This window comes from Planococcus citri, chromosome 2, assembly GCF_950023065.1.
Source record: "Planococcus citri chromosome 2, ihPlaCitr1.1, whole genome shotgun sequence".
NCBI classification, from domain to species: domain Eukaryota; kingdom Metazoa; phylum Arthropoda; class Insecta; order Hemiptera; family Pseudococcidae; genus Planococcus; species Planococcus citri.
This window is the reverse complement of record NC_088678.1, coordinates 21,209,929-21,233,087: the sequence shown is the minus strand read 5'-3', so window position 1 is coordinate 21,233,087 and position 23,159 is coordinate 21,209,929. Positions and strand designations below refer to the sequence as shown.

The 23,159-nt window shown below is 34.9% G+C and overlaps 1 protein-coding gene across 13 annotated transcripts in view; it reads left to right on the top strand.

Annotated features, from left to right (window-relative positions):
* Positions 1–23,159, top strand: part of LOC135834981 (multiple PDZ domain protein-like) — a 382,459-nt gene that overhangs the window by 212,736 nt on the left and 146,564 nt on the right. For all 13 annotated transcript variants that reach the window (XM_065348995.1, XM_065349003.1, XM_065349002.1 and 10 more), the window contains one exon: positions 16,565–16,761. In XM_065348995.1, coding sequence (XP_065205067.1) covers positions 16,565–16,761 — 197 coding nt within the window. The remainder of the gene's footprint in view (positions 1–16,564; positions 16,762–23,159) is intronic.

The window sequence follows — 23,159 nt, the reverse complement described above, 5'->3', positions numbered from 1 at the left end:
TTTCACTTGCATGTCACTTTTGTCACTATTTCGGCAAAAATGGCCAAAAAAATGCAAAATTTCAAAAAATGATCAATATTTTTCATGAAAATCCTTCAGAATCATCATTAAAAAAAAAAAAAAATTAAAAATCAAGCGTTCAACATTAAAAATGTAAGGCGATGTGATTGGATAGAGCCGATATTTTCTAAACCGTACAAAGGTAGATCGAGAGAGCAGGTAAAAATTTATCACCTGTCAAAATTTTAAGTGCTAAAGTGCTTTTTTCGATTTTTGGCGAATTTTTAAAAATCAAATTCAGGCCAAAAATAAGGGAAAAATTCAAAATGTTACCAAATTGACCAACAAAGCTAAAATTTGGGATATACCCTATTTTTGATACGCCAAATCGATTGGGAACTGTTTCAACCCGATTTGAGCAGTTTTGGAGCCTCCAGCAGATTTTTGAAACTCGAAATTTCCAAAAATTTTATCAAATGGACATGGAAAGCCGAAATTCATTCTGCGAACTAATTTCAATACGCTACGAAGTCGACTGCAGGTGGATTTCAAGTCGTTTTGGAGTCTCCAGTGACTTTTTGAAAATTACTGGAGTCACAAGATTTTTGAAACTTGAGATTCCCACAACATTTTATCAAACGGAGTTAGCAAGCTGAAATTTACACAAACTAATTTCAACACGATATGAAGTCGACTGCATGGTGGTTTCAAATGGTTTTGAAGCTTCCAGCTACTTTTTGGAAATTTCAATATTCCAAAAAACGACGTACAACCTTTCAAAAAGTCGCTGGAAGCAGCAGTCGACTTCGTAGCGTATTGAAATTAGTTTGCAGAATGAATTTTGACTTTCCACCTCCATTTGATGAAATTTTGGGAAATCTCAATTTTCAAAAATCTACTGGAGGGTCCAGTTATTTTCAATAAGTTGCTGGAGGCTCCAAAACGACTTGAAATCCACGTGCAGTCGACTTCGTGGCGTATCGAAATTAGTTTGCAGAGTAAATTTCGGCTTTCCATCTCCATTTTGATGAAATTTTGGGAAATTTCGGGTTTCAAAAATCTGCTGGAGGCTCCAGAACTGTTCAAAACGGGTTGAAACCGTTTCCAAACGATTTGGCGTGTCGAAAATAGAGTATATCCCAAATTTCAGCTCTCTTGGTCAATTTGGTAAAATTTTGATTTCTTCCCTCATTTTTGACCTGAATTTGATTTTCAAAAATTCACCAAAAATCGAAAAACGCATTTTGGTACTTGAAAGTTTGACAGGTGAAATTTTTGCCTGATCTCTCGATCTACCTTTGTACGGTTTGAAAAAATGTTGTGCAAGTCCTATGTTGGAACACACCTGTCAATCAAAATGGCCGTCATTTTGTGAGTAGGGCCACTTTTTTTTTGAGGGCAATGGCTAGAAATGTTTCTTATTGTTAGGACTCCCCCTTCAAGAAAAAAGTTGTCCCGGAGGTTCGGCCGGGGGGGAGGGTGCAATAGACCCTCATGCGGGCTCCCCGACCAATATAATACCTATACACATATATGTACTTTGCTCTCATTTCTCAAAATGTTAGTCACTTTTTCTCAAATTTTTGGTCACTGTTTTGCTATTTTTCAGTCACTAAAAGTCACTAAAAAAAATTAAATAGTGGATTTTGTGCCTGATCCTGATATTTATCCGAATATGCGAGTATTCTGATTAACTCGAAAGATCCAAGTACATAGACATACTCGTTGATCTCCCAGATTGGCATATTCCCTCCGGTTCTTACCATTGTTTGCCAAACCTAATCTGCATATCAAAATACATCTTTATCATTCGTTTAAACATTTTTAATAATATTTCTATTTGAGAGAGGATCAACCTTCGTTCGAACTCTGAACATCGATGTCGATGATTCGTGACCAAATAAAGACTATAAACCCAAAGCCCTCATCCATACCTTGAGGCATTCTCTGTCGAGTTCTTCTGCACGATACGAATAGTGTACCTATAGTAGAACCTTATACCTACATACGCACACACAGATATAGCAATGTTACATTTACATTTGAATATCATTATAATTATGTACATCGCTGGCTGCTTAGTGCTTATGGCCCATGGATGTTACGCAAATTGTATATACGCGTAATTGCGTGTTACTCACGTACCAGTGAGCGCGCGCGATCGCGATAAAAAAAATGAATTAACCGGTTCCGATGTATTATAATATAATAATGTTTCCTTGTAAATACTGTATTAAATGCTAAATCATAAAATATACATATATAAAATCCAACTGAATGGATTCGATAGAACGCTGGAGGGGGGCACAGGGAACAGGAATAGGCAAACCATATACTCTCTCGATACTACAGTTGAATTTATTACAAACTGATGTGCCAAATATAAAACGAAGCCGGCTATTAATTGAATTGTCGCGTACTCGTACTATGTCCGCTTATAAAGTACGATTTACGAGCAGTCAGTCGTGATATTGACGATTTGACCAGCGAAATGGTCGTCGCCTCGTATACATTTCGGGCGAGTTGAATTTCGTCAAAAATCATGTTTGTTTACTATTTTAGTATACTTACTGGCGTTTACGACTAAAGCGTTCGATTTTATTGCTTTCATTGACCGGAGGCTGTAATAAAAAATATAAATAAATAAAAACCTATGTACTCGTATTAGGAGCTACTTGAAGTGTACAGGCGAGAAAAAATGTGTAAGTAAGTTGGGTAAATACGCGTACGGTTGTACTATATAAATTAACTCGTTCGTATTCGGGTTAGTGGTGTAGAAGCGAGAATACCTAAGTAGGTATTAAGGTAACTGAAATAAAGTTGAAAAAAAAACACCGACCACAAGCCGCGTTAATCTTGTCAGGCTCAAGCTGCAGGGGCATGCAAATTAACCCTACTTACACATTAAATTCTTCTCGAGGGGTATAAGACCCAGACTATATAGACTAATTAAACGAACATCTTGAATAGGAAATTTTCTACGCGACCAAGACGACAAAGACGCAATCTTATGTACTTACCATTTGCGAGATCAATTTTCTCACGTTTTCTTACTCGAGCGAGTTGTTTATTTCGTAAACGTGCGGTCCTTTAAACTCGACTAGCGAACGAGGTCGGGCCAGCGTTAATCTGGACTCGGACTTTTCTCGTTAGTTTAATGAAGAAGTTAGAAACTTGCGACTTTTTTTTCCTCCATTTAACTTTGTGTAATTTGTCAAAGACCCCCCCCCCCCCCCGAAAACACCGTATTGAAATGGTTTACGCGCGTAGGTAGGTATATATGTTACACGTGTGAATAACCTTTGTTGGGAAATTCTTTTCTTTCTTTTTCGCTGGTGAAAATTATAGCCTAATGTGTTCGGATTTCGGGAGGAGGACTCGTTGCTATCTGATGGACTGTCCTAGGCGTGAAAAATTTACGAGAATAAAAAGACAAAAGGATGGGTTTCGTTGTTGTTTTGTTTTCGTGCAGCGAAGATTGATCTTGTCCAATGTACGCAGGGAGGTTTTTTGTGTTATGTTGTTGTGTTGAGATTCTGGGTCTAGTTTTATAATATGTACTCTGGCTTAGTAGATGGCAAATCATTAATGTAATTTGTAACTTCGGCGATGGTGCGGATGTATCAGATCGAGTTGGGATATGATTAATGGCGACAGGGTGTCTGCAAATTATCTCGTTCTTTTTTTTCTTCCTTTTTACTGTGCGTGAACTCGTGTGAAGGTGTAACTGGAAGTCAGACGTGCCTTGCATGAAACGCCTTTAGAACAGGATATCGAAATGTGATCTAGATGTTTGGTAAAATTATGCTATATTGGCCTTGCGAGGAATTTAACTTTTGTGGGCTTTGTGTGAAGTTGATCTCATCATGCATAAAATTCATACCGAAGAGGAGGTTCTGAGGGGGGCAAATCTGAAAAATTGGTAGATAATCGAATTCGACGACCTCAAATTAATGGGGTTTGCTCGAAGCACATGATATTTTTCATGTGCTCAATTTTGTGCTCAATTTTACCAATTTTCATCAGTTTTGAGTAATTTCCGTGGAATTTTATTTCAATTTTGACGTTTTTGTGAGACTGGAATTTTTTCAACATTTCAATTTGGCTTAGTAATATGTATTTAATCGCTTTGTCGTAATTTCTGCTAGTTCTCGTAATTTCAGATATTTTGGAAGGTTTTTTTCTTGAATTTTCATTTTTTTTGTGTCAGGAGTCTTTCCAAAATTTGTGTCACTTGGTTAAAAAATTCAGTTGACTTTCTGACATCTTGCCAGATTTTTAAAAACTTTGGAAGAAAATCGATCAACTTTTAAAGACGTTTTTGTAAATTTGGAAACAAATATTGTTGACTTTTTGATATAATGCCAGACTTTACAAAACTTGGAAGAAAATAAATCAGTTGATGTTAAGTTGAGTTTTGAAAATGAAAATCTGTTGATTTTTCAACATTATGTAAGACTTTTGAAAACGAGGAAAAATTTGAGCAAAAAACGTATTTATCAATGATTTAAAACTTTCCTTGGAGAGCAGATTTTACATCCATTTTCATCAACTTTAATCATTCTGTTTTCATAACATTTTAATGAATTTCTGAACAATTTTTGCAGTAACTTAATTTTTTATCGTTTATTTTTGTGGATTTTTGCAAATTTTTTAGTCGCATTTCCGCAATTTTCAACATTTTTTTGTAATTTTAAGATTTTTTATGGGGTTTTTCTCGAATTATACGAAGGTAACAGTTGAACTATTTCTACCTAACAGTTTTCATGACATTAGAAAAAAAATGTTGAGTAATTTTTGTTCATGACTTTTTAGTTTTTAGTAACTTTTATGGATTAGGAGTTTATTGTCAATTTTAATCAGTTTTTCGTAATTTTCAAAAAAAAAAATTTGGTATTTTAGGCGCCTTTTTTCAAATGAATTTTGTGATTTTTTATCAACAGTCATTTTCACTTGTTTTTTGTGATGCTTCAACTCATTTTTGTCGTTTTTTTTTCAAAGCTTCATCAATTTTTTTGTACTTGTCATAGATTTTTATTATTATTTTAATGGCTTTTTCGTAATTTTCAACAACTGTTTGTGATTTAAAGCATTATTTTGGTGTTTTCTTGAATTTTACTTTATTTTAGTCGTTTTGGTCATTTTCAACTATTTTCATGACATATATTTTTTGTTTCTTTTTATGAACTTTTTGGACTTTCATGCCAATTTTAAATGCTTTTTCATCATTTTTTGCAATTTCAAGAATTTTTAGGGAATTTCTTTCTTTCTTTCTTTCTTTCTTTCTTTCTTTCTTTCTTTCTTTTTTTTGAATTTTACAACATTTTATTAATGCAAACCATTTTCAAGTACATATTTTTGTAACACTTTTGAGCAATTTTTACAAAACTTTTATCAATTTTTTTTCACTTTTTATAGAATTTTAAGTCAATTTTAATAAACTTTTCGTTATTTTTGGCAAGTTTTTATGATTTTATGTTTTTTGTGAATATTTTCTTGACCTCCCATTCAATTTTTATCCCATTTTTGGTGTACTTTGACCCAGTTTCGCAATGATGGGATGAGTTTGGCAAAAAAACCAATGATGGCTATGAACTCGCCACCTTGAAAAACACCATTGCACAAATTTTCAGCTAATTTGGATGACATTTTCTCCAGCTCTTTTTCAGTCCCCTTTGCCCTAACTGAGTCTGATTCAACCACGAGTCCATACTTGGGTCTGAAGACACCCACTGATTGAAAACTGTGTCTGATTCAACCACAGGTCCATATTTGGGCCTGAAGACACCCACTGATGCACTGATTTAAAACTGTGTCTGATTCAACCCCAGGTACTTACTTGGGTCTGAAAGCACCCACTGATTGAAGATTGTGTCTGATTCAACCATAGGTCCTTATTTGGGTCTGAAGACAACCACTGATTGAAAGCTGTTTCTCATTCAACCACAGGTACATACATGGCTTTGAAAACTCCCACCAATTTAAAACTGTGTCTCATTCAACCAGAGGTCCTTACTTGGGTCTGAAGAGTGAAGACACCCACTGATTGAAAACTGTGTCTGATTCAACCACAGGTCCTTGCTTGATGGGTTTGAAAACACCCACTGATTTAAAACTGTGTTTGATTCAACCACAGGTCCTTGCTGAGGTTTGAAAACACACACTGATTTAAAACTGTGTTTGATTCAACCACAGGTCTTTGCTGGGGTTTGAAAACACCCACTGATTTAAAACTGTGTCTGATTCAACCACAGGTTTTTACTTGGGTCTGAAAGCACCCACTGATTGAAAACTGTGTCTTGATTCAACCACGGGTAGTTACTTTGGTCTGTCTGATTCAACCACAGTTCCTACTTGGGCCTGAAGGCATCCACTTATTGAAAACTGTGTCTGACTCTGATTCAACCACTGGTCCGTACTTGGGTCTGAAGACACCCACCGATTGAAAACTGTGTCTGACTCTGATTCAACGACAGATCCGTACTTGGGTTTGAAAACTCCCACTTATTTAAAACTGTGTCTGATTCAACCATACTCTCTAAATTTAAAGCAGTCAAATTTCACTGCTTAGCAGTCACGACATTTTGCCTTTTTAAAGCAGTAGTTTTTTTTACTGCAAAACAGTGAAAAATTACTGAATTGGTCAGTCAAAATGATTTTTTACTGACCAATTCAATAATTTTTCACTGTTTTGCAGTAAAAAAAACTACTGCTTTAAAAAGGCAAAATGTCGTGACTGCTAAGCAGTGAAATTGACTGTTTCAAATTTAGAGAGTAGGTCCTTATTTGGGTCTGAAGACAACCACTGATTGAAAGCTGTTTCTCATTCAACCACAGGTACATACATGGCTTTGAAAACTCCAACTGATTTAAAACTGTGTCTCATTCAACCACAGGTCCTTTACTTGGGTCTGAAAGCACACACTGATTAAAGATTGTGTCTGATTCAACCATAGGTCCTTACTTGGGTCTGAAGACACCCACTGATTGAAATCTGTGTCTGATTCAACCACACGTCCTCACTTGGGTCTGAAGACATCCACTGATTGAAAACCATGTCTGATGAAACGCCAAGCCCTTGCTTGGGTTGGAAAACACCCACTGATTTAAAACTGTGTCTGATTCAACCAGAGATCGATCGGTCTGAAGACACCCACTGATTGAAAACTGTGTCTGATTCAACCACAGGTCCTTACTTAGGTCTGAAGGCACCCACTTATTGAAAACTGTGTCTGACTCTGATTCAACTACAGGTTTGTACTTGGGCTTGAAAACTTCTACTGATTTAAAACTATGTCTGATTCAACCCCAGCTCCTTACTTGGGTCTGAAAGCACCCACTGATTGAAAACTGTGTCTGATTCAACCACAGGTCCTATGAAAAGTGAGCTTTCGCTGTGAAGGTTCATTTTGAGATGTTTGAATTTTTATTATCAATATTGAACTACCCATTTGACAGTACTCCTCCTTGAGCATCCTGTAAACAGATTTGCTCCAGGTTTAAAAATTATCCAGATGAGCTCTCAAAGTTTAGTATAATCTCGCAATGAATCTAAAGTCCAACTGCTGCGACCGCCTGGATGGTTAGAACGGAAGTGGGGTGGTGATTATCATTAACAAGTAATTTGAGTGAAATAGAAGTACCTGACTTGTAGTTTTCTCAATGTGCCATATTTTTTTACTCCTGATAGAATTTCTCGTGACACCCTATATCTGTGCTTGCATTCCACTTAAAAAAAACTTCCACTCTTGTTTGTCTCCAAACACTATCCGCTCGATAAACTTACTGCATTCTCTCATCCTCCATCTCGTCGCAAACTTCGCAGACGCTAATTGAAAAGCCCACACGGAGAAAAGTTTGAATAAAAAATAAGCAATTGAATTATCTCGTTTGAAAATTTCATTTTAAAATGTAATGCTCCCCAGTCTCTTGTTTTCTGTATCTCTTTCCAACTCTGTCACTTTGACGGTTCCACCTACTCTTGTACTCGACGTTTGAAAAAGCCATCGCATCCACGTTCATACACATACCTACACGTGTAGGTACATTTATAGAGGTAAGCTTTTGCAACGAAGTTAATTCACATTATTCTTTTATGTACCCCCCAAATGCCTCGCTCTCGCTCTCTTGTCCCGCGAGCTCGCAAACCGAACGTTTTTCGTCATCCAATTCATATTCGCATTTATTCTTTTCATTTTGTCACCCGATGCCATTTTCTCGGTAAACTTTTTCATTTCAAAAGTTTCTCATTAAAGAGGAAAAAACTCATTGAAAAGTTAATTTTTACCACCATTCTCGACTCTCTCGTGTCCGAGTATAATGCAAACCCTACTATCCGCATCCGTCTCCTCTTTCTGTCGCATACTCGTATATACTGCGTACATATCTCGCCTCAGCATCGGTATGCTAAAAGTCCTGCCATTGTGCGAATACGAGTGCTCTGCGCTCGTTTGCGTAACAATGATTAAATTTTTACACCTCTCTTTGGTAGGTATCCCTTTCTGCTACACAGTAGTAAATTTATAAGTGGCTCGAATGTATAATAATAATGCTAGCTGCAGCGAAACTTCTTACGTGTATCGTACAGCTTGTCAAATCAATCAAAAAAGAGATAAGTTGGCGAAATGAAACGTTGCTTTTGAATAATTTTTACTCGAGGGCGTTTCTATGTGTAGAAAAACTTCGCTGTTCAAAATTATTACTCGTACGTACAAAAGCTCCTGGTGAAATTTTCATACTGGTGGGATTATTTTTGACTTTGTTTTAGCTTGAATTTTTTCTTCTTTGCTTTGACTTCGTGCTATGTGTACGTTTAGGTGCAGTAAACGTATATTTGAAAAAGCCTTAATACAGGGTGTTCAGTAACAGGTGTTGGAAAAATTAACCTGATTGTACAGCAACGTGACTTACGTAAGAGTGAATGGGGTTGCCTGATCTGGATGTATTGAAGGGGTCAAGTAATTATATTTTTGGTTGTTGGGATTAATAGTTCAGGTTTCAAATTGTTGTACGCCTGTTATGAAACACCCAGTACTTGGTTTTTTCCATGTTTGTTTTACTTGATAAAAACTTATTGTCTTAGACGTAAAAAACTTCGCCTCGTTGAGAGAATTTAACTTCTTGAATTATTTATCGCATTCGTATAGTATGTTTTTGGCTTTCAGTCTGATAAAAAGTGTACATTTACGAAGGAAAATCCTAGAAAATGCTAGGTCACCTTGTACTAGTACACAGTGGTGAATTTGAAGAATGTTCAATGCAGCAGGTAGATATAATAATACGCTGGAAATTGAACAGGCAGAGTAAAGAAATTATTCTTATATCGTTACGAAAGGGGCTTTTAACACAAACTTAGAGAGAATGTCGTGGTAGAAAAGAAGAATAAATATAATAGAAAATTCATTCATTTATTTCAAGCCGCCAGCAGCCAATTTCTCCAACTCGAACGCGTTGGCGTGATAAAAAATTCAGACGCCTGCGAAATCAAACTTATGCAACCGAATCGACGTACGTAGTACGTATTTTTCGAAACGTTAAATATTCGATCGTTTGTTCGGCAGGATTCGGCCGCATCGATGCAGACGAGACGAGACGATGAAACCTCATTCTCGTCGATGATTTATTATTAAAATAAATGAGAAAACTAGCAACGTATTATACTTTCAACGTTCAGATATCATTTCAATATTATGATAAAATACAATAACAAAACACTCCATTTTCTTTCGTTTACTCGTTGCTTTGCTTTTATTGTAAAAATGTTTTAATTTCGACTCAGCAGTAACGGTACCGTGTTCCCAAACCAAAATGATTTCGTATCCGAAGGTACCTATACCCCTCTTTTGAAACTGATGGGGAAAAAAACTCGAATCGAAATATGTATTCTCAAAGGTAACGAACGAAAAGGAAGAAAGAAATTTACGATTGCGAGTCGAAGTTGATTTTTAAACGTTATTTTTATTTAATTTCATTCGACTATTTGGTAAAAGGCGATAAAAAAGAGCAACGTGAGCACAACAATACTACGCGTACATTTGAATAATATTTTACTCGCGATAAATCGCAACAGATTATATCGCTAGGTAGCTCGAAGGAGTGATAGAGATAGGGAGAAGGAAGAGGGAGGAAAAAAACGCACCTTCAATTTCCACATTTCACGCCTTCGGCGAAAACAACAGATGGAATTTCACCGCATAATCATCGCCACCCTCGCTGCCCCTCCGGCCCTCTGCCCCTTCATCATCTTCTCGTGTATTATATTCTGTGTGTATATATTTTAATGAAAACATCGGCGTACACGTTGTTGTCAGATTTTCCCATCTTTACCTCTTTCTCTCACAGCTATCGGTGTAGCAGAGCCACCGTTTAAAAACGGAGGTAGGTTAGGTTAGGTTGCGAAAAAAAAATAAACCGATAATTTGGCGAAATGATTTCGCTGGCGGGATGCCACACAACCGCGTAAAATTGCTGCCGAATGTGCCCTTCTCTGCCTCAGCTACTCGTACATGGCCATGGCCGGATCTTTTTGTGAATGAAATTGGCCATTAATTAAACGAACTCGCATTCGACTGCCCGAATCACGGAGCAGTTGATTCGTAAACTAAATTTTTGACGTTGAAAGGCGAAAGTTCGGGTTTACGTAATTACGCGTGAATATTTTTACGTGCCATCGTTAACGAATCTTTCGGTTTGTGTTTTTTATCGTCAGGGAGGTACGTTTCCTGTTATTCGAAAAAAATTCCGTTTGGGTTTCCTCCATGTAGCGATTTTGTTTTCCATTGCTCGGTTTCGTTTGAGTTTTTACGTGTGAGTTTTCCTTTTCGGTTGGATTTTCAAATTTTCAGGCTAACCTTACTCGTACGTATCAGTCGTTGATTGTTTGCTTCGATGTTCACGTGGCCAATTCAATTTTTGATTCGAAATTCGCGATTGTATAAAAATATTTTTCATCACCAATTTCAAGTCTGACAGTACTTTGAGTCATAATTTCACTTTTTTTTGAAAAGTCTCAAATGTTTTAAAATCTGAAATGAAAGAGAAAGACTTCTATAAGATGGCTCATAAAAGCCTTTTGTTGCTAAGCGTTTATTTATCTGTTTTTGATGTTTATTACCCATACATACGTATTTACTCTTGAGAACGTTCTTCAAAAATTTTATATTACATAAGTAATTTTCATTAGGATAGAAAATATACATATACAAAACGTTTCAAAATCAAAACTTTACTCCCTTCTCTCACTCTCTTTATGCAGATCTGGTTTTCGAGGCACAAATTAATTTAGGAAAAAAATTGGCTAGTTTTTATAAGTTAATTGCTGTGGAACTTGTGTTTTAATGGGGAGAAAGGGAGAGGAGGTAAGGTTGAAGGCTTTGGATTAATTTCAAGAGATAGTGAAACAGATTTTACTTGGCATCCATTTCAGGGAAGAAATAATTGAATGCATTTTCAAATTGCAGAATTGGTTTTTCAAAGAGCAAAGCGTTGAGCCGAAGAAGCTTTTCTATGGACCTTCTTGGGGAAAACTCTGATTTTGAATAGAAAATTACCAGTTTTTTTTTCTTTAAAAATGAATTGACAGCTCCAAGAAACGTTGCGAAAAATTCATTGAATTTTAATCCGTGTTGTATGTAGCAAAACAATTTGTGACTGTTACTAATGAATAAAAAATGTTATGCATGAAATTAATTGGTTTATCTGAAAAAGATGTAATAAAAATCTTGAAATTTTTTGGAATGTTCATCATCCTCCCCCCTCCATCACCGTTCCTCTCTTTTGGAAAAGCTTCAAAGTTGTATTTACCAGAGAAGAAGAAAATCATTTACCTAGTGATTAAGGGCCAGTAGCACAATGCAGGTTTAAACCAGAGTTGTAGGCTAACTCTGGTTTAACTAAAATGCAGTGTAGCACAATGGACAATTAAAACTGTTTTTACAGTTTAAAGCAGGTTTTTATTTAACTCGACAATTTTTGGAGGTTAACCTAGGATTAACAAATCGGGGCGTGTTCATTGGTTGTTTCAAGTTGTGTGATTACTGATTATTTTGCAAATGGTAACCAATAACTTCAAGTAATACCAAGTTTCAACAAAGACAAAGTATAATTACTTACATTGAATGACAAAAAACAAGAATAATATTGTTGAATGTAAAATCTCGAATCACATCACCACCATACTGAAAAATTTGATGACCCTTGTTCAAAATTGGACATTTTTCCTCAAACAAATTAATTTTTCTGCAGCAAAAAAATTAAATCTAGTCAACTATTTGTTCAAGAATATTTATTTTTTAAAATTAATTCAAAAAATAGCAGGCTTGTTAACCGAAAAAAAAATTTCCGGTCAAGATTACGGTTAAAAATTAAACAAGAAATTCAAAATTTTGGTTAAAGGTTACGGTTAAGGTTATTCATTTTTTAAAGTTATGGTTAAGGTTCAGGTTACAGTTATTGATGACCATTTTTTTTGGTTAATGGTTAAGGTTAAGGTTACAGTTTTTGGTGGTAATTTTTCCAGTTGAGCTTAAAATTTTGGTTAATGGTTAAAATTTCAGTTAAAAATTTGAAAATTTCCAAAAATTCTTTCAGAGTTTGAAATTTTGAAGTTTAAAAAACTGGAAAACTGGTAATTATTTCATCTTTTGATCATTTTGTTGATTAAAATTTCAAATCGCTATAAATCACATTGAAAAAAAAACTCAGATAAAAAGAAATGAATTTTAAAATTTTGTAACTGGTTTTTTTTCTAAACATTTGTTGGGTAAGGTTATGGTTACGGTTTATTTTGATCTCAGAAAATGGTTACGGTTACGGTTATGGTTAGTGATATTTCAAGAAAATAAGGTTTTTTGGTTATGGTTAATTTTTTTTTGGTTAATTTACCAGTTAATTTGCGGTTTTGGTTAATGGTTAAAAACCGGTTAACAAGCCTGAAAAATAGAACTTTGTTTCCAATTGTAAGATATTTCTAATCATTAAAAATATGTAATCAAAAATCACTCCAAAATTTGGTTGAATGACGTGTTAATTGGTGGATTAGTTAATCTAAAGTAGCTGAACCAATGTTGTGCAATGCTACAGAAGTTGAACCTGGTTCAAGATTTAAACTAAGTTCAGCTAAACCGAAATTTAAACCTGCATTGTGCTACTGGCTCTGAGTATCAAGTTTTTTTCTTCAAAAATGTTACTTGAGCTGTTCTTATTCTTATCCAGTTTTTTGGAAGATACTTGAGAAATGCCATTTTTGGATGTTTTTCTCAATTGTTTGAGAAAGTGAGAAACATTTTTTTTTGAGTAAAAAAATTGGTGTTGATCAACATGATTGAGACACAATTATCATAAAAACACATTACTCGTTGCTGGGAAAGAGGAGAACAAATTAACGTTCTGACATTAACGAGATAGAAATATCTGTGTTGACTCAAATACACACTATGATGTCTGTAGCTTTCGTAGCATCGGGCAATGGCTCTGCCACTCAAGGACACACACAGTGTTACCACTAGTCAATAACCAAATAGTAACACATAAACATGATAGGCACATCTGTATATCACATTTGCCCCTCCGTATGTTTCAACAACGAAATTTATGCATCTACATGATATACACACTGATTACATCTCATCTCCATCCGCTATGGATACCAACTGAGCGGTGTGATTTGTTGAGTTTTGCTTTTTACTTAGTACCATGATTGGCTTTACAATATTTTGCATTGTAAAAAATCCCTCGATAAGGTTTCTTAGGCACAGCTGTACATCACATATGCCCCTCCGTATGTTTCAACAAAGAAATTTACTGATCTACTTGATATACAAACTGAGTATGTCTCATTTCCATCCCCTATGGATACGAACTGAGCGACGTGACTGGTTGAGTTTTGCTTTTTACTTTGTGCCATGATTGGCTTTACGATATTTTGCATTGTAAAAAATCCTGTGACAAGGTTTTTAACTGCGTAGTTTTTTCTTTGTTGAATTACAACGTCAACGATTCAGACAAACAGCTTGCCTCAGACTGACTGATATTATAAATCAGGTCTTCTGGATGCTTTATAGCGATTTTTCCTTGAAGAATTATGTGATCGTTATCCTCAAAGATGTTTGTAATTTCCAAATCTGATTGAAAAAATAAAACGTGTTGCATGCTTAGTGAGTGCTAAAATTGAAGCATACATCCAATTTCCACATCTGTTCGTATCCTTTGTACTTGACACTCTGAATAAGAGTGCTAAATTGATTTTCACGATTACTTTATGTTCATCAATCCCATCAATAGATATCTTTTAACATAATTTCACCACCAATGGGTGGATTTGAAAAATTATTGTAAACATTCATCTCATAACCGTGGCTGGTGTATGCACGTGTAACTTACTAAGTGTGTGTGTGTTTCTTTTTTCAAATTTTGAATTTTTAAAAATTGTTGTCTCAGTAGTGGCAAAGTGGGACTAAAATGAACATGTCAGAAATGTCAGATTCTCAACTTTAAGAGAAGCAAAGATCAACGGCTTTAAAATATTTAAAAATGAGTAAAATTGTGCACAGTTTTGAAATTTTTAAAATCAAATTTGGATTGTAAATTGTTAAAAAGTACCTTTCTGTCTTTTAAACTTGACAACTCCAAAAAAATTAAGTATGTTGAAATTTTTTTCGACTGGGATTAATCATTTTGCATATTTTTGAAACCACTAAAAATCAAATTTTTCAAGTTTTTCATTTTTTTTCCAATTATTGAGAGCTGAAGAGTGATTTTATTCTGATTCAAAAATTTAAACTAATGAGTATTTTTAAAAAAAATTCAAAAATATTTTGCCTGGTGATTTTTTATTGTAAATTTGTTTCTAATTTAATTTTTTTCGGTAATAGATCAAATACCGTCTATTTTTTGGAGAAGTGAGGAGGATTGGGGGGGGGGGGGTTGAGTTCAGAGATTCATGAAAATTTTGTGAAAAGAAGGCTTGAAAATGTAGAGGATTTTCAACCAAAAAAAAGTACTTGTAGGTAATCTGGAGATTAGATTTTATGTAATTTTAAGCATTTTATTAAGTAAGTACTTTATTTTTGATCTTGAGCTATTATCTTTAAATATGCCTGAATAATTTTCTGATCTTCTTCTATCATTGTTGTGTGCCTAACGAACACATTCTGGAATAAGTAGTAAGCGTACAAAAAAGATGGAAAAAGTGCCCCAGTTTTGAAACACATTATCAAATTTTCAAACTTCCTTTTACCCCTCCTCTCCTACAGATCCTCTTACAAATACATCTATCTTGAAAAAAAAAACGAACATCATGTATTAGTCCTATGGTAATATATATTTGGTATTTTTGCTCTCAAAACCTCAGCCACATTTTTTATCGTTAACTGGTCAACTCGTTCGCGTGCGAGTATTTTTTTCACTGTTTCTCAAGTTGCTAAAAACCATTAAAGTTTCCGATTCCTGTTCATTCGCCATCTTTGCTTTTTTTTATTGCCTGAAAGTCTCATTTATTAACTTCCTTCCTTATATATTTTTTGCACTTCAAAACGTACCAGAATCTTTTAGCTTTTCTCCATTTACAGTTCATCTTACTCAGATTTCAGACACGTATAACTCGTCGTCTTAAGAAGAAGAAAAAAAGGCAACAAATTTCTATATTCCAGATTCGCTTTAAAATAAAAAAAAAAAGAAGGAATTTCGTAAAAATACGATACGTTTTAGTACGCAACTTTTGATCTTTTTTGCACGACGACGACCTCTTCGAAGGATGATTCGCATCTCTTCGCCGAATCTTTCGCTTCTTCCATTCAAATACTAGCAAGTTTAATTCGAAATGTACCGTTGAGTTTGGTTGATTTATATAAAAGCGAAATGGAATTGGCGAACAAGCGTAAAAAAAATATACCGTAAAGGAATGTGTTAGAAAAAAATAAAAGCTGTAAAGTGCCGCGCAAACTTTTCTTATCCGTTGATAAAAAAACCTCGGTTCGAGTTTTTTACGCTCGGAAACTTTCGCGTCTATCGAGAGAGCTTAATCCAGTTATGGTATTAAAGTGAAATCACACTTTGCCAAGTCCAATAAACGCATTCATTCGAGGCGAGATTGATTTGGAATTATGAAAAAAAGTCCTCGTCTCGTGTTCGTTGTAGTACGAGTAAAGGAGAAGATGAAGACGAGGAAAACCGAAAAAAAACACAATCAATTGCACGGAAAGGATACACGTCGTAGTCGATTTGTAATAATCGTTCATATAAGTGCCATTTGCAGCTTAATAAATCATTGAAAAGCCTTCATCGTTTTGTTGTTGCCGGAATATAAACTGTAAAATATAATAATGAATCTGTTCCCTGAGACGATCGTTAACGAAGCTGGAAAATATGCCTATGGTTTTTTTTTCACGCTCGAATTATCAAACTGATCATTTGAAAGAGCTGTTGATTGTAATCTGAAAGAAATAATGACTTTGAAAGAGCTCTTTTTTTAGCCTGAAGATACGATACGGTTGTTTTTCTCTTTTAGTAACCAATATAGCTTGATTAAATTGACGAGTGTTTTTTTTTTTTGTTTTTCATGTTACAGATAAAGTTAAAAAGAAATACGGCCATTTGGGCGGCGGTGTTATGATCGTCGAATTAGAAAGAGGATCGAATGGATTGGGACTCAGTTTGGCTGGACACAAAGATCGCACCAAAATGGCTGTCTTCGTTTGCGGAATTAATCCAAATGGCGCCGCGTATAAAGCCGGAAATATCCAAGTTGGAGATGAAATTCTAGAGGTGAGTTTCTTTTCTCGTTTTATTATCCTAATTCAGCCCTATATAAACGCCATCTTTGCGCAATTCATCTTCCGATGCTCGGGCCAAAAAAAAAAAAAATTCACTGGTAAGCCATGTCTACTATCAACATTAGCAGCGGGCGAATAAAAGAACGCGAGTGCATCCCCCCTCCTCCATCTAGGAGAAAAAAAAGAGAAAAATAAAGTAAAAAAAGCTTTTAAAGTAACTTTAAACCTTCACCCATCCTACTAACTTGTTAATTTGAGGCTTTTTCTTTTTGTGTAATTCAACCCTTTGACGACGAGTATTTCATTTATTAACCAGCCGCGTTCGCGTTCTTTTAAAATGAAATTTAACCGAATGAGAAAAAAAAAATAGATTAAATTTCGCGTTTACTTTTGCGTTTTATGATTCCCCCTTCCCATGTTTTATTCTTCCTTATGGGTTCGGTTATATGCCCCGCGCCTCTCCCCTACTCGCGCTTCGTCCGCTAAAAAGCTGCGATAGGTACTTGTTCTTGAGGGTTTTTTTTTACCTCGTTTAAAGAATTTTTTTAAATTAACTGATTTAAATTGTATTAATTGCGTTATTTTCTTCTCATTTATTCTTTTGTGTTTGCTGTGAGGTTTTTTTTCGTGCTTATCTGGTTCGTTTGTGTTGTTTCTTTTTATACGATGGTTTTGAAAATTATTTCTAAAGGGTTTTGTTAGACGTGTGTTATGGTTCGTTCGTTACACCAGGTTGGATAAATGAAAAGATAAGTGAAAACTTCGCGAAGTTGTCGGAATTTTAGGATTTTTGGTGAAATTGTGAAATACGCAGAATTTAGGTCAGTAACGAGCACCGATCGCGTTCATACGGGCTCGAGTTGATTTGCCTTGGACGATTTTTATGATGGGTACTTTTTGAAAATTTGGAATTTTCCGAAAATGACTGGAGGCTCCTGGACGGTCTAAAATCCTCTCCAATCGACTCAGTATGTTGAAAATAGGATTTAAAGTAAATTTTAGCTTTTCAACTTCACCCGGTTAAATTTCGTTGAAATTTCTATTTTCAAAAATCTGCCAAAGGCTCCTGAACCAAAACTGCTCGAAACAGTTCGAAATTGTTTCCAGTCGATGAGGGGAGGGGGGTCGATAATATACCAAATTTCAGCTTTTTTGGTCAATTTGATAGAATTTTGATTTTTTTCCAGATTTGATTCTGGGAACTAGAAAAAGTTGAGATAAAATGAAATTTTAATAAATGAATATTCAACCTTTATAACATGATGTCGCTTTGAATTGATTCCATTTTGATTTTCAGAAACTTAGCTATCTTTGCTTTGACTTTGTCTTGTACTTAGATTTTTTTGGCAATTTTTGGAACTTTCGGTGAAAAAGCTGAATATTATGAGACGAGAATCCACACGTTTTCAATTTTTCGGTCCTTAATTATTTCAATAAAAGTTTAGCTCCCCCGCCCATTGAAAAAATTCTCAAAAATAATAGAAATACATGTACCTATTAGTTGAATTTGGTCCTTTTGAAAAAATAACAATGAAAAACTGTATTTATGAGATGATTTGTATGTAATTGGGGAGGGGGGAGTCCAGAAAATGTAGGAGAGGTGTTTTGATAAAGAGGTTCAGCAAAGTGAAATAGATGAATCAGCCTGGAGTAAATTCTTCAACATTTTCATTAACCTTCTGTTTTGAGTAGTAAATGATAATTTTCAGAACTTATCATCATCCTACCTTTAGAGGGGGGGGGGTCGAAAAATAAAAAACAGTATTTTCACACTTTCAAGTCCATCTCAGACATTTTTCGAGTCAAACACTTAATTATTATGAAATTTGGCATGTAAGTTAATGTTTCCTGTGCAACCATAGTACTCCCAAATCTATTCAATTTTTCCCAGATTTTGTAACGTTTACAATAAATTTTGAAAATAACCCCATACCACCAGTTCCCCAAATTATGCATTTTCAAAAAAAATTTCGTCAATATTTCACATTCCTTGACTGCATTTCAATTTTCAGCACAGTTCGAATGATGTAAAAAAAAAAAAAAAAAAAAAAAAAAAATGTAACGTACCAGAATGATCAAGAAAACTCGTTCCTACAGCATTTTTCACCCTAAGGACGGCCTCGTTCGGTTGATTTTTTTTCCATCGCCACCATATTTGAATTCATCTGGTCAAATTAAACCGATTTTTATTCTTATTTTTTTCGATGACTGCTGAATTTTAAATATCCTTTATTTTTCATCCTGAAACCTGTAATTTTTCATGAAAAATTTAGCTTAAAAACAGCAAAATAAGTGCAAAAAAGTGCATGAAAAGAGAGTTTGCTCACTGAATATGAATTTGAGACTTGAAGGTCAACTTTTCGAGTGGAATTGGGACTAAAAATTGAAATTTTTTCGATGCATAACTCAACTGAGGAGATGGTTTGGTAGATAGCAGCACTTGACCGAAAAAAGTGCCCAAGACCAAGATGGAGCCAAAAGTGTGAAAATCGTATTTCTTGAGCTGCCTCTTTCTCCCAGAAAAGGTTAGGATTTTGGTGATGAACTTCAACTTTTTTTTTTTTTTGCTGTCAGATGATCAGATCGATTTTAATTTTGTGAAAAAACGAATAAAAATTGTTCTACGTGTATTAATTTCAGAGTTGAGAAAAACACTCGACAATTTGTCTGTGATTTTCTTCTACGGTTCATTTTGTATTTAAAACACCGCATATCGTATGTATTAACATATGTAGGCTGTATCAATTCGTGAATCGTGGACATATAAAATATTCTGCAAACGTTCTACTAAAACAGAACTAAAAAAAAAAAAAACACGCCGGGAACCTTAAGCTGAAAAAAAAACTTACTACAGGAAAAATACGAAGAAATCTAAAACGAACACGAAATAGTACTCGTCGATGTAGTGATTTATCTTCACGCTCTCACGGTGGAAATTTTTCAGCCCGAAAGACTACACAAAAAGGGTTCTCGTATCCATTATCATACCGTTTGTCGGGAGGCAAAAAAAAGTCTACAGAAATTTCCTATACCGAATTAACCGACGTATAAAAGAACCTAAAAGGACAATGTCGTCTATCTCGAGCAAGTTTTTCTTAAAAACTTGCTAGCAACTTTCATTACCGGTAATCTAAAAGCTTATGCTATGTATTTATGTGACCCTGCTCTCGTTCCCAGCTTCTCTTCTTCCATCCTATTATGCATTGTACCACAACCGCCAATCTTATCACGCTATTTTTTCCGCCGCATGGTTCGTGAAATACGCCGGACAATACAGGCCAAACTGCGGCATGTGGTTATTTATCTTTCGATTGTACATGTACGTGTACGATTATTTTGGCACAACACAAAAGTGATACAGGGGTTGGTATTGTCGTCATATGGGTCATCTTTTTTATCCCTTTCTCGGTTTTCGTCAAATGGATAACATGCGAACGTCGTCGTCGCGTCGTCGTATCTCAGGCGATTATTTCTTGTGGATGAGTCGAGGAACTCGGGGATATGGGAACTGTCAACGAGAGAATTTAGTTGGGTAATTTTCGCCTCTTTATGACGGGTCGTTTTTTCCACCACGAAGAAAATGTGTGAAGAAAATAGGTAGCCATCCTAGGTACCTCCCGTCGTTGTCATCTTGGTTTTCCAAATGCCAAAGTTGGTCGCATGGTGTTTGAAATGAATGAAATGAAGAGAAAAAAAAACTTAACGAAATTAATTTTTGGCAAACGAACTCGAAGCTGAAAAAAAAGAAACGAGAAGAAAATGAAAATATGGAAGAGAGAAATAGTTACTAGCATTTCTTTGGAATATATTAAAAATTAAATTAAAATCTATCGAATAAAATTAATTAAAATAGAAAAATTTTTCCAAAACGAGTTTCGAGTAATTGCATCTTCCCAAGGGGCAAATTCAGTTCAGTTGTGTTGCTGAAGGGATTTGAAATAGTGAAAAAAATGGCTCATGCACAGACTACCATTTTGATTAGAATTTTGTTAAATACTTATTCAACACCGCAGCGAATATTTTTCGACTCGGGGGTACATTTGTTTACATGTTTGAAACTAAATTTTTAAAAAAATTTCCAACTTTATTAAAACGTACAAATTGTGCCGGAGCAGCGGTATTCGCGTCGTAAAAATTTTAACCGTTTTTACCATAAAATTCATTTAGGCCGGTGTTTAATTACTCGTACCTGTAGGCTGTTTCTGGCTAATTTTACTTTGCTCATTTAGGGATGGAAGGCTAAATACTACCTGCTCTTATTCCTCATCATCCTGCAGCAGCAGATTGCCAATATAGGCTACAAATATGACGAGCTGGCAGGCGAATAGCGAGTTTTCGAAAATTATTCGATGTTTTTCGTTATATTAAAGTTTTAACTCGTCGGTGGTGTTTTCGCTCGAAGAAAACACGAGGTTGGATGAAATTAAAATTTCCAAATTGACGCAACCTTGGAGCAGCTACGTTGTAATTTTGATTTCTTTACGATTATTATTATTTTTTGTATAATCGCGAGATACCTTCGTGTTTTTGGTTGTTTTTTTCTCTCTTTACTTTTTTTAGTACCTTTTTTCTCGATGTGTTTTACGTGTTTTTCTTAATTTTTTTTCTTTTTGGTTCGCGTTGAAAAAAATGACAATCGCGATGGTTTTTTATTTTTCCGACGTACGATACTCGTATTACGAATTGTCGCTATTTTACCGCCTCGCTGCGGAGTGATTTCTATGCTTTATCGTATTCGATATGTATGTATGTATGTATTTATTCAACGTGTGTATCTCGTCGAGTATTGTCGATTCGAAGAATGAAATTTATAATTTTGTGCTCAAACTGACGTGTACTCTTGCGTATGATGTGAGCTGCTTCATCGATACATGGAGCTGGGGCGTACGACGAGGAGTAAAAATAACCGAGCTTTTATACGATATGACGTGATGGTTTCTAATAATTTTTATTCGAGGTTTGTTTTTTCTACTCAGAAGTTGAATTACGAACGCTAAATAAAATAATCGAAATTGTCAGAATATTCGAAATTGAGTAGCTTGTGCAGTTGACACGTGAGAAACTCGTTACTGATACTTTGAACTTTACCATGTACTTGAGTGAAAGATTGTGTCAGCCTGTCGTGAAGGTTGCGAAGTTTGTGCGAAGATTGCTCGAAAACGATTTTTTGGCGGGAAAATGCATTTTTGGTTAGGTATCGAAAATTTCGATTTTTTTTTCAAAAAAAAAGAGGTACTAAATTTCCAATTCTTTTGGTACTTAATTCGAAGGTCTAAGATTTGGCAGACTGTCTGGGTACTTCATTAATCTTTCAATTTAAAAACACCGAGAGCATCGTTGATCCTCAGATAATAACACACCCTTCCCCCTCCCTCCACCCCTCATTGAATAGTGTGATATTTTCGTTCTATAGCAAATGTTTGGAGATCAATCGATGAATTTTGAGAGTAAGGCAAATATTCAAAATAATTTTAAAAAATTATATTTGAAATTTGTGATTTTTTTGGTATGTATTTGACTGAAGGAATGAATATTTTCGTATCTCGTACGAGTACTTGGGCTGCTATATTTTTATTTTCGTTTAGAATTTTTGCAATGCTTTGGTGAAGGAAAATTGACTAAAATAGAGGCGTATTTTTTCATCGGACGATTAATAATAATAATTGTCACCTTTCGATATTAAAACGTAGTTTGAAACCTATAAAAGGAGAGAAACGGATAGAAAATATGGGAGAAAAAAATTCGCAATAGCTATAACTCATACTCCTTCAATTTTATCGATCTTCAACTTCTGTAATGTAGCAGTGGTTGACTATACTACTTGTACCTACCTTTTTTTTAAAAGAAACCCGTCGTCGTGTATGTGGAATCCACACATGTATTATTTTTAAAGGTCGTGAGAATGGTGCGTTTGTTTTTTTTGTCCATTTTTTTAAGTTTATATTCTTCATCAATTTTAATTATTTACAAAAAGCCATACGATACTTATTTTTGGGTAAAATCATTACGCTGAATTTGTATTTTAATCTGAAATACAATCATTTTCTTCTTATCAGATCACTGGTGTGGTGAACTCATGAGGTCAACACGAAGCTAACTCCCTCCCTACATCACCACCCCCTTCTACTATGTAGAATGGACAATTTTTCTTCTTTTTTTTTCAAAATTTTGGGTAGCTTTTAAACCTCCACAACGAGAGGTCAAAAATGTCAAAATTTAAAAAATTTGAAAATTATTCAGCTTTTTCAAAACCCGGATATCTAACAGATAGAGAAAAAGTAGTGAATCTAGTCAAAAAAGTAGTGAAAAAATGAGAAAATTCAAACGCGCAACAAAAACAGGGTGTCCATTATTGAATTACAAACACCTTTTCAAAATAAACAGATGTAT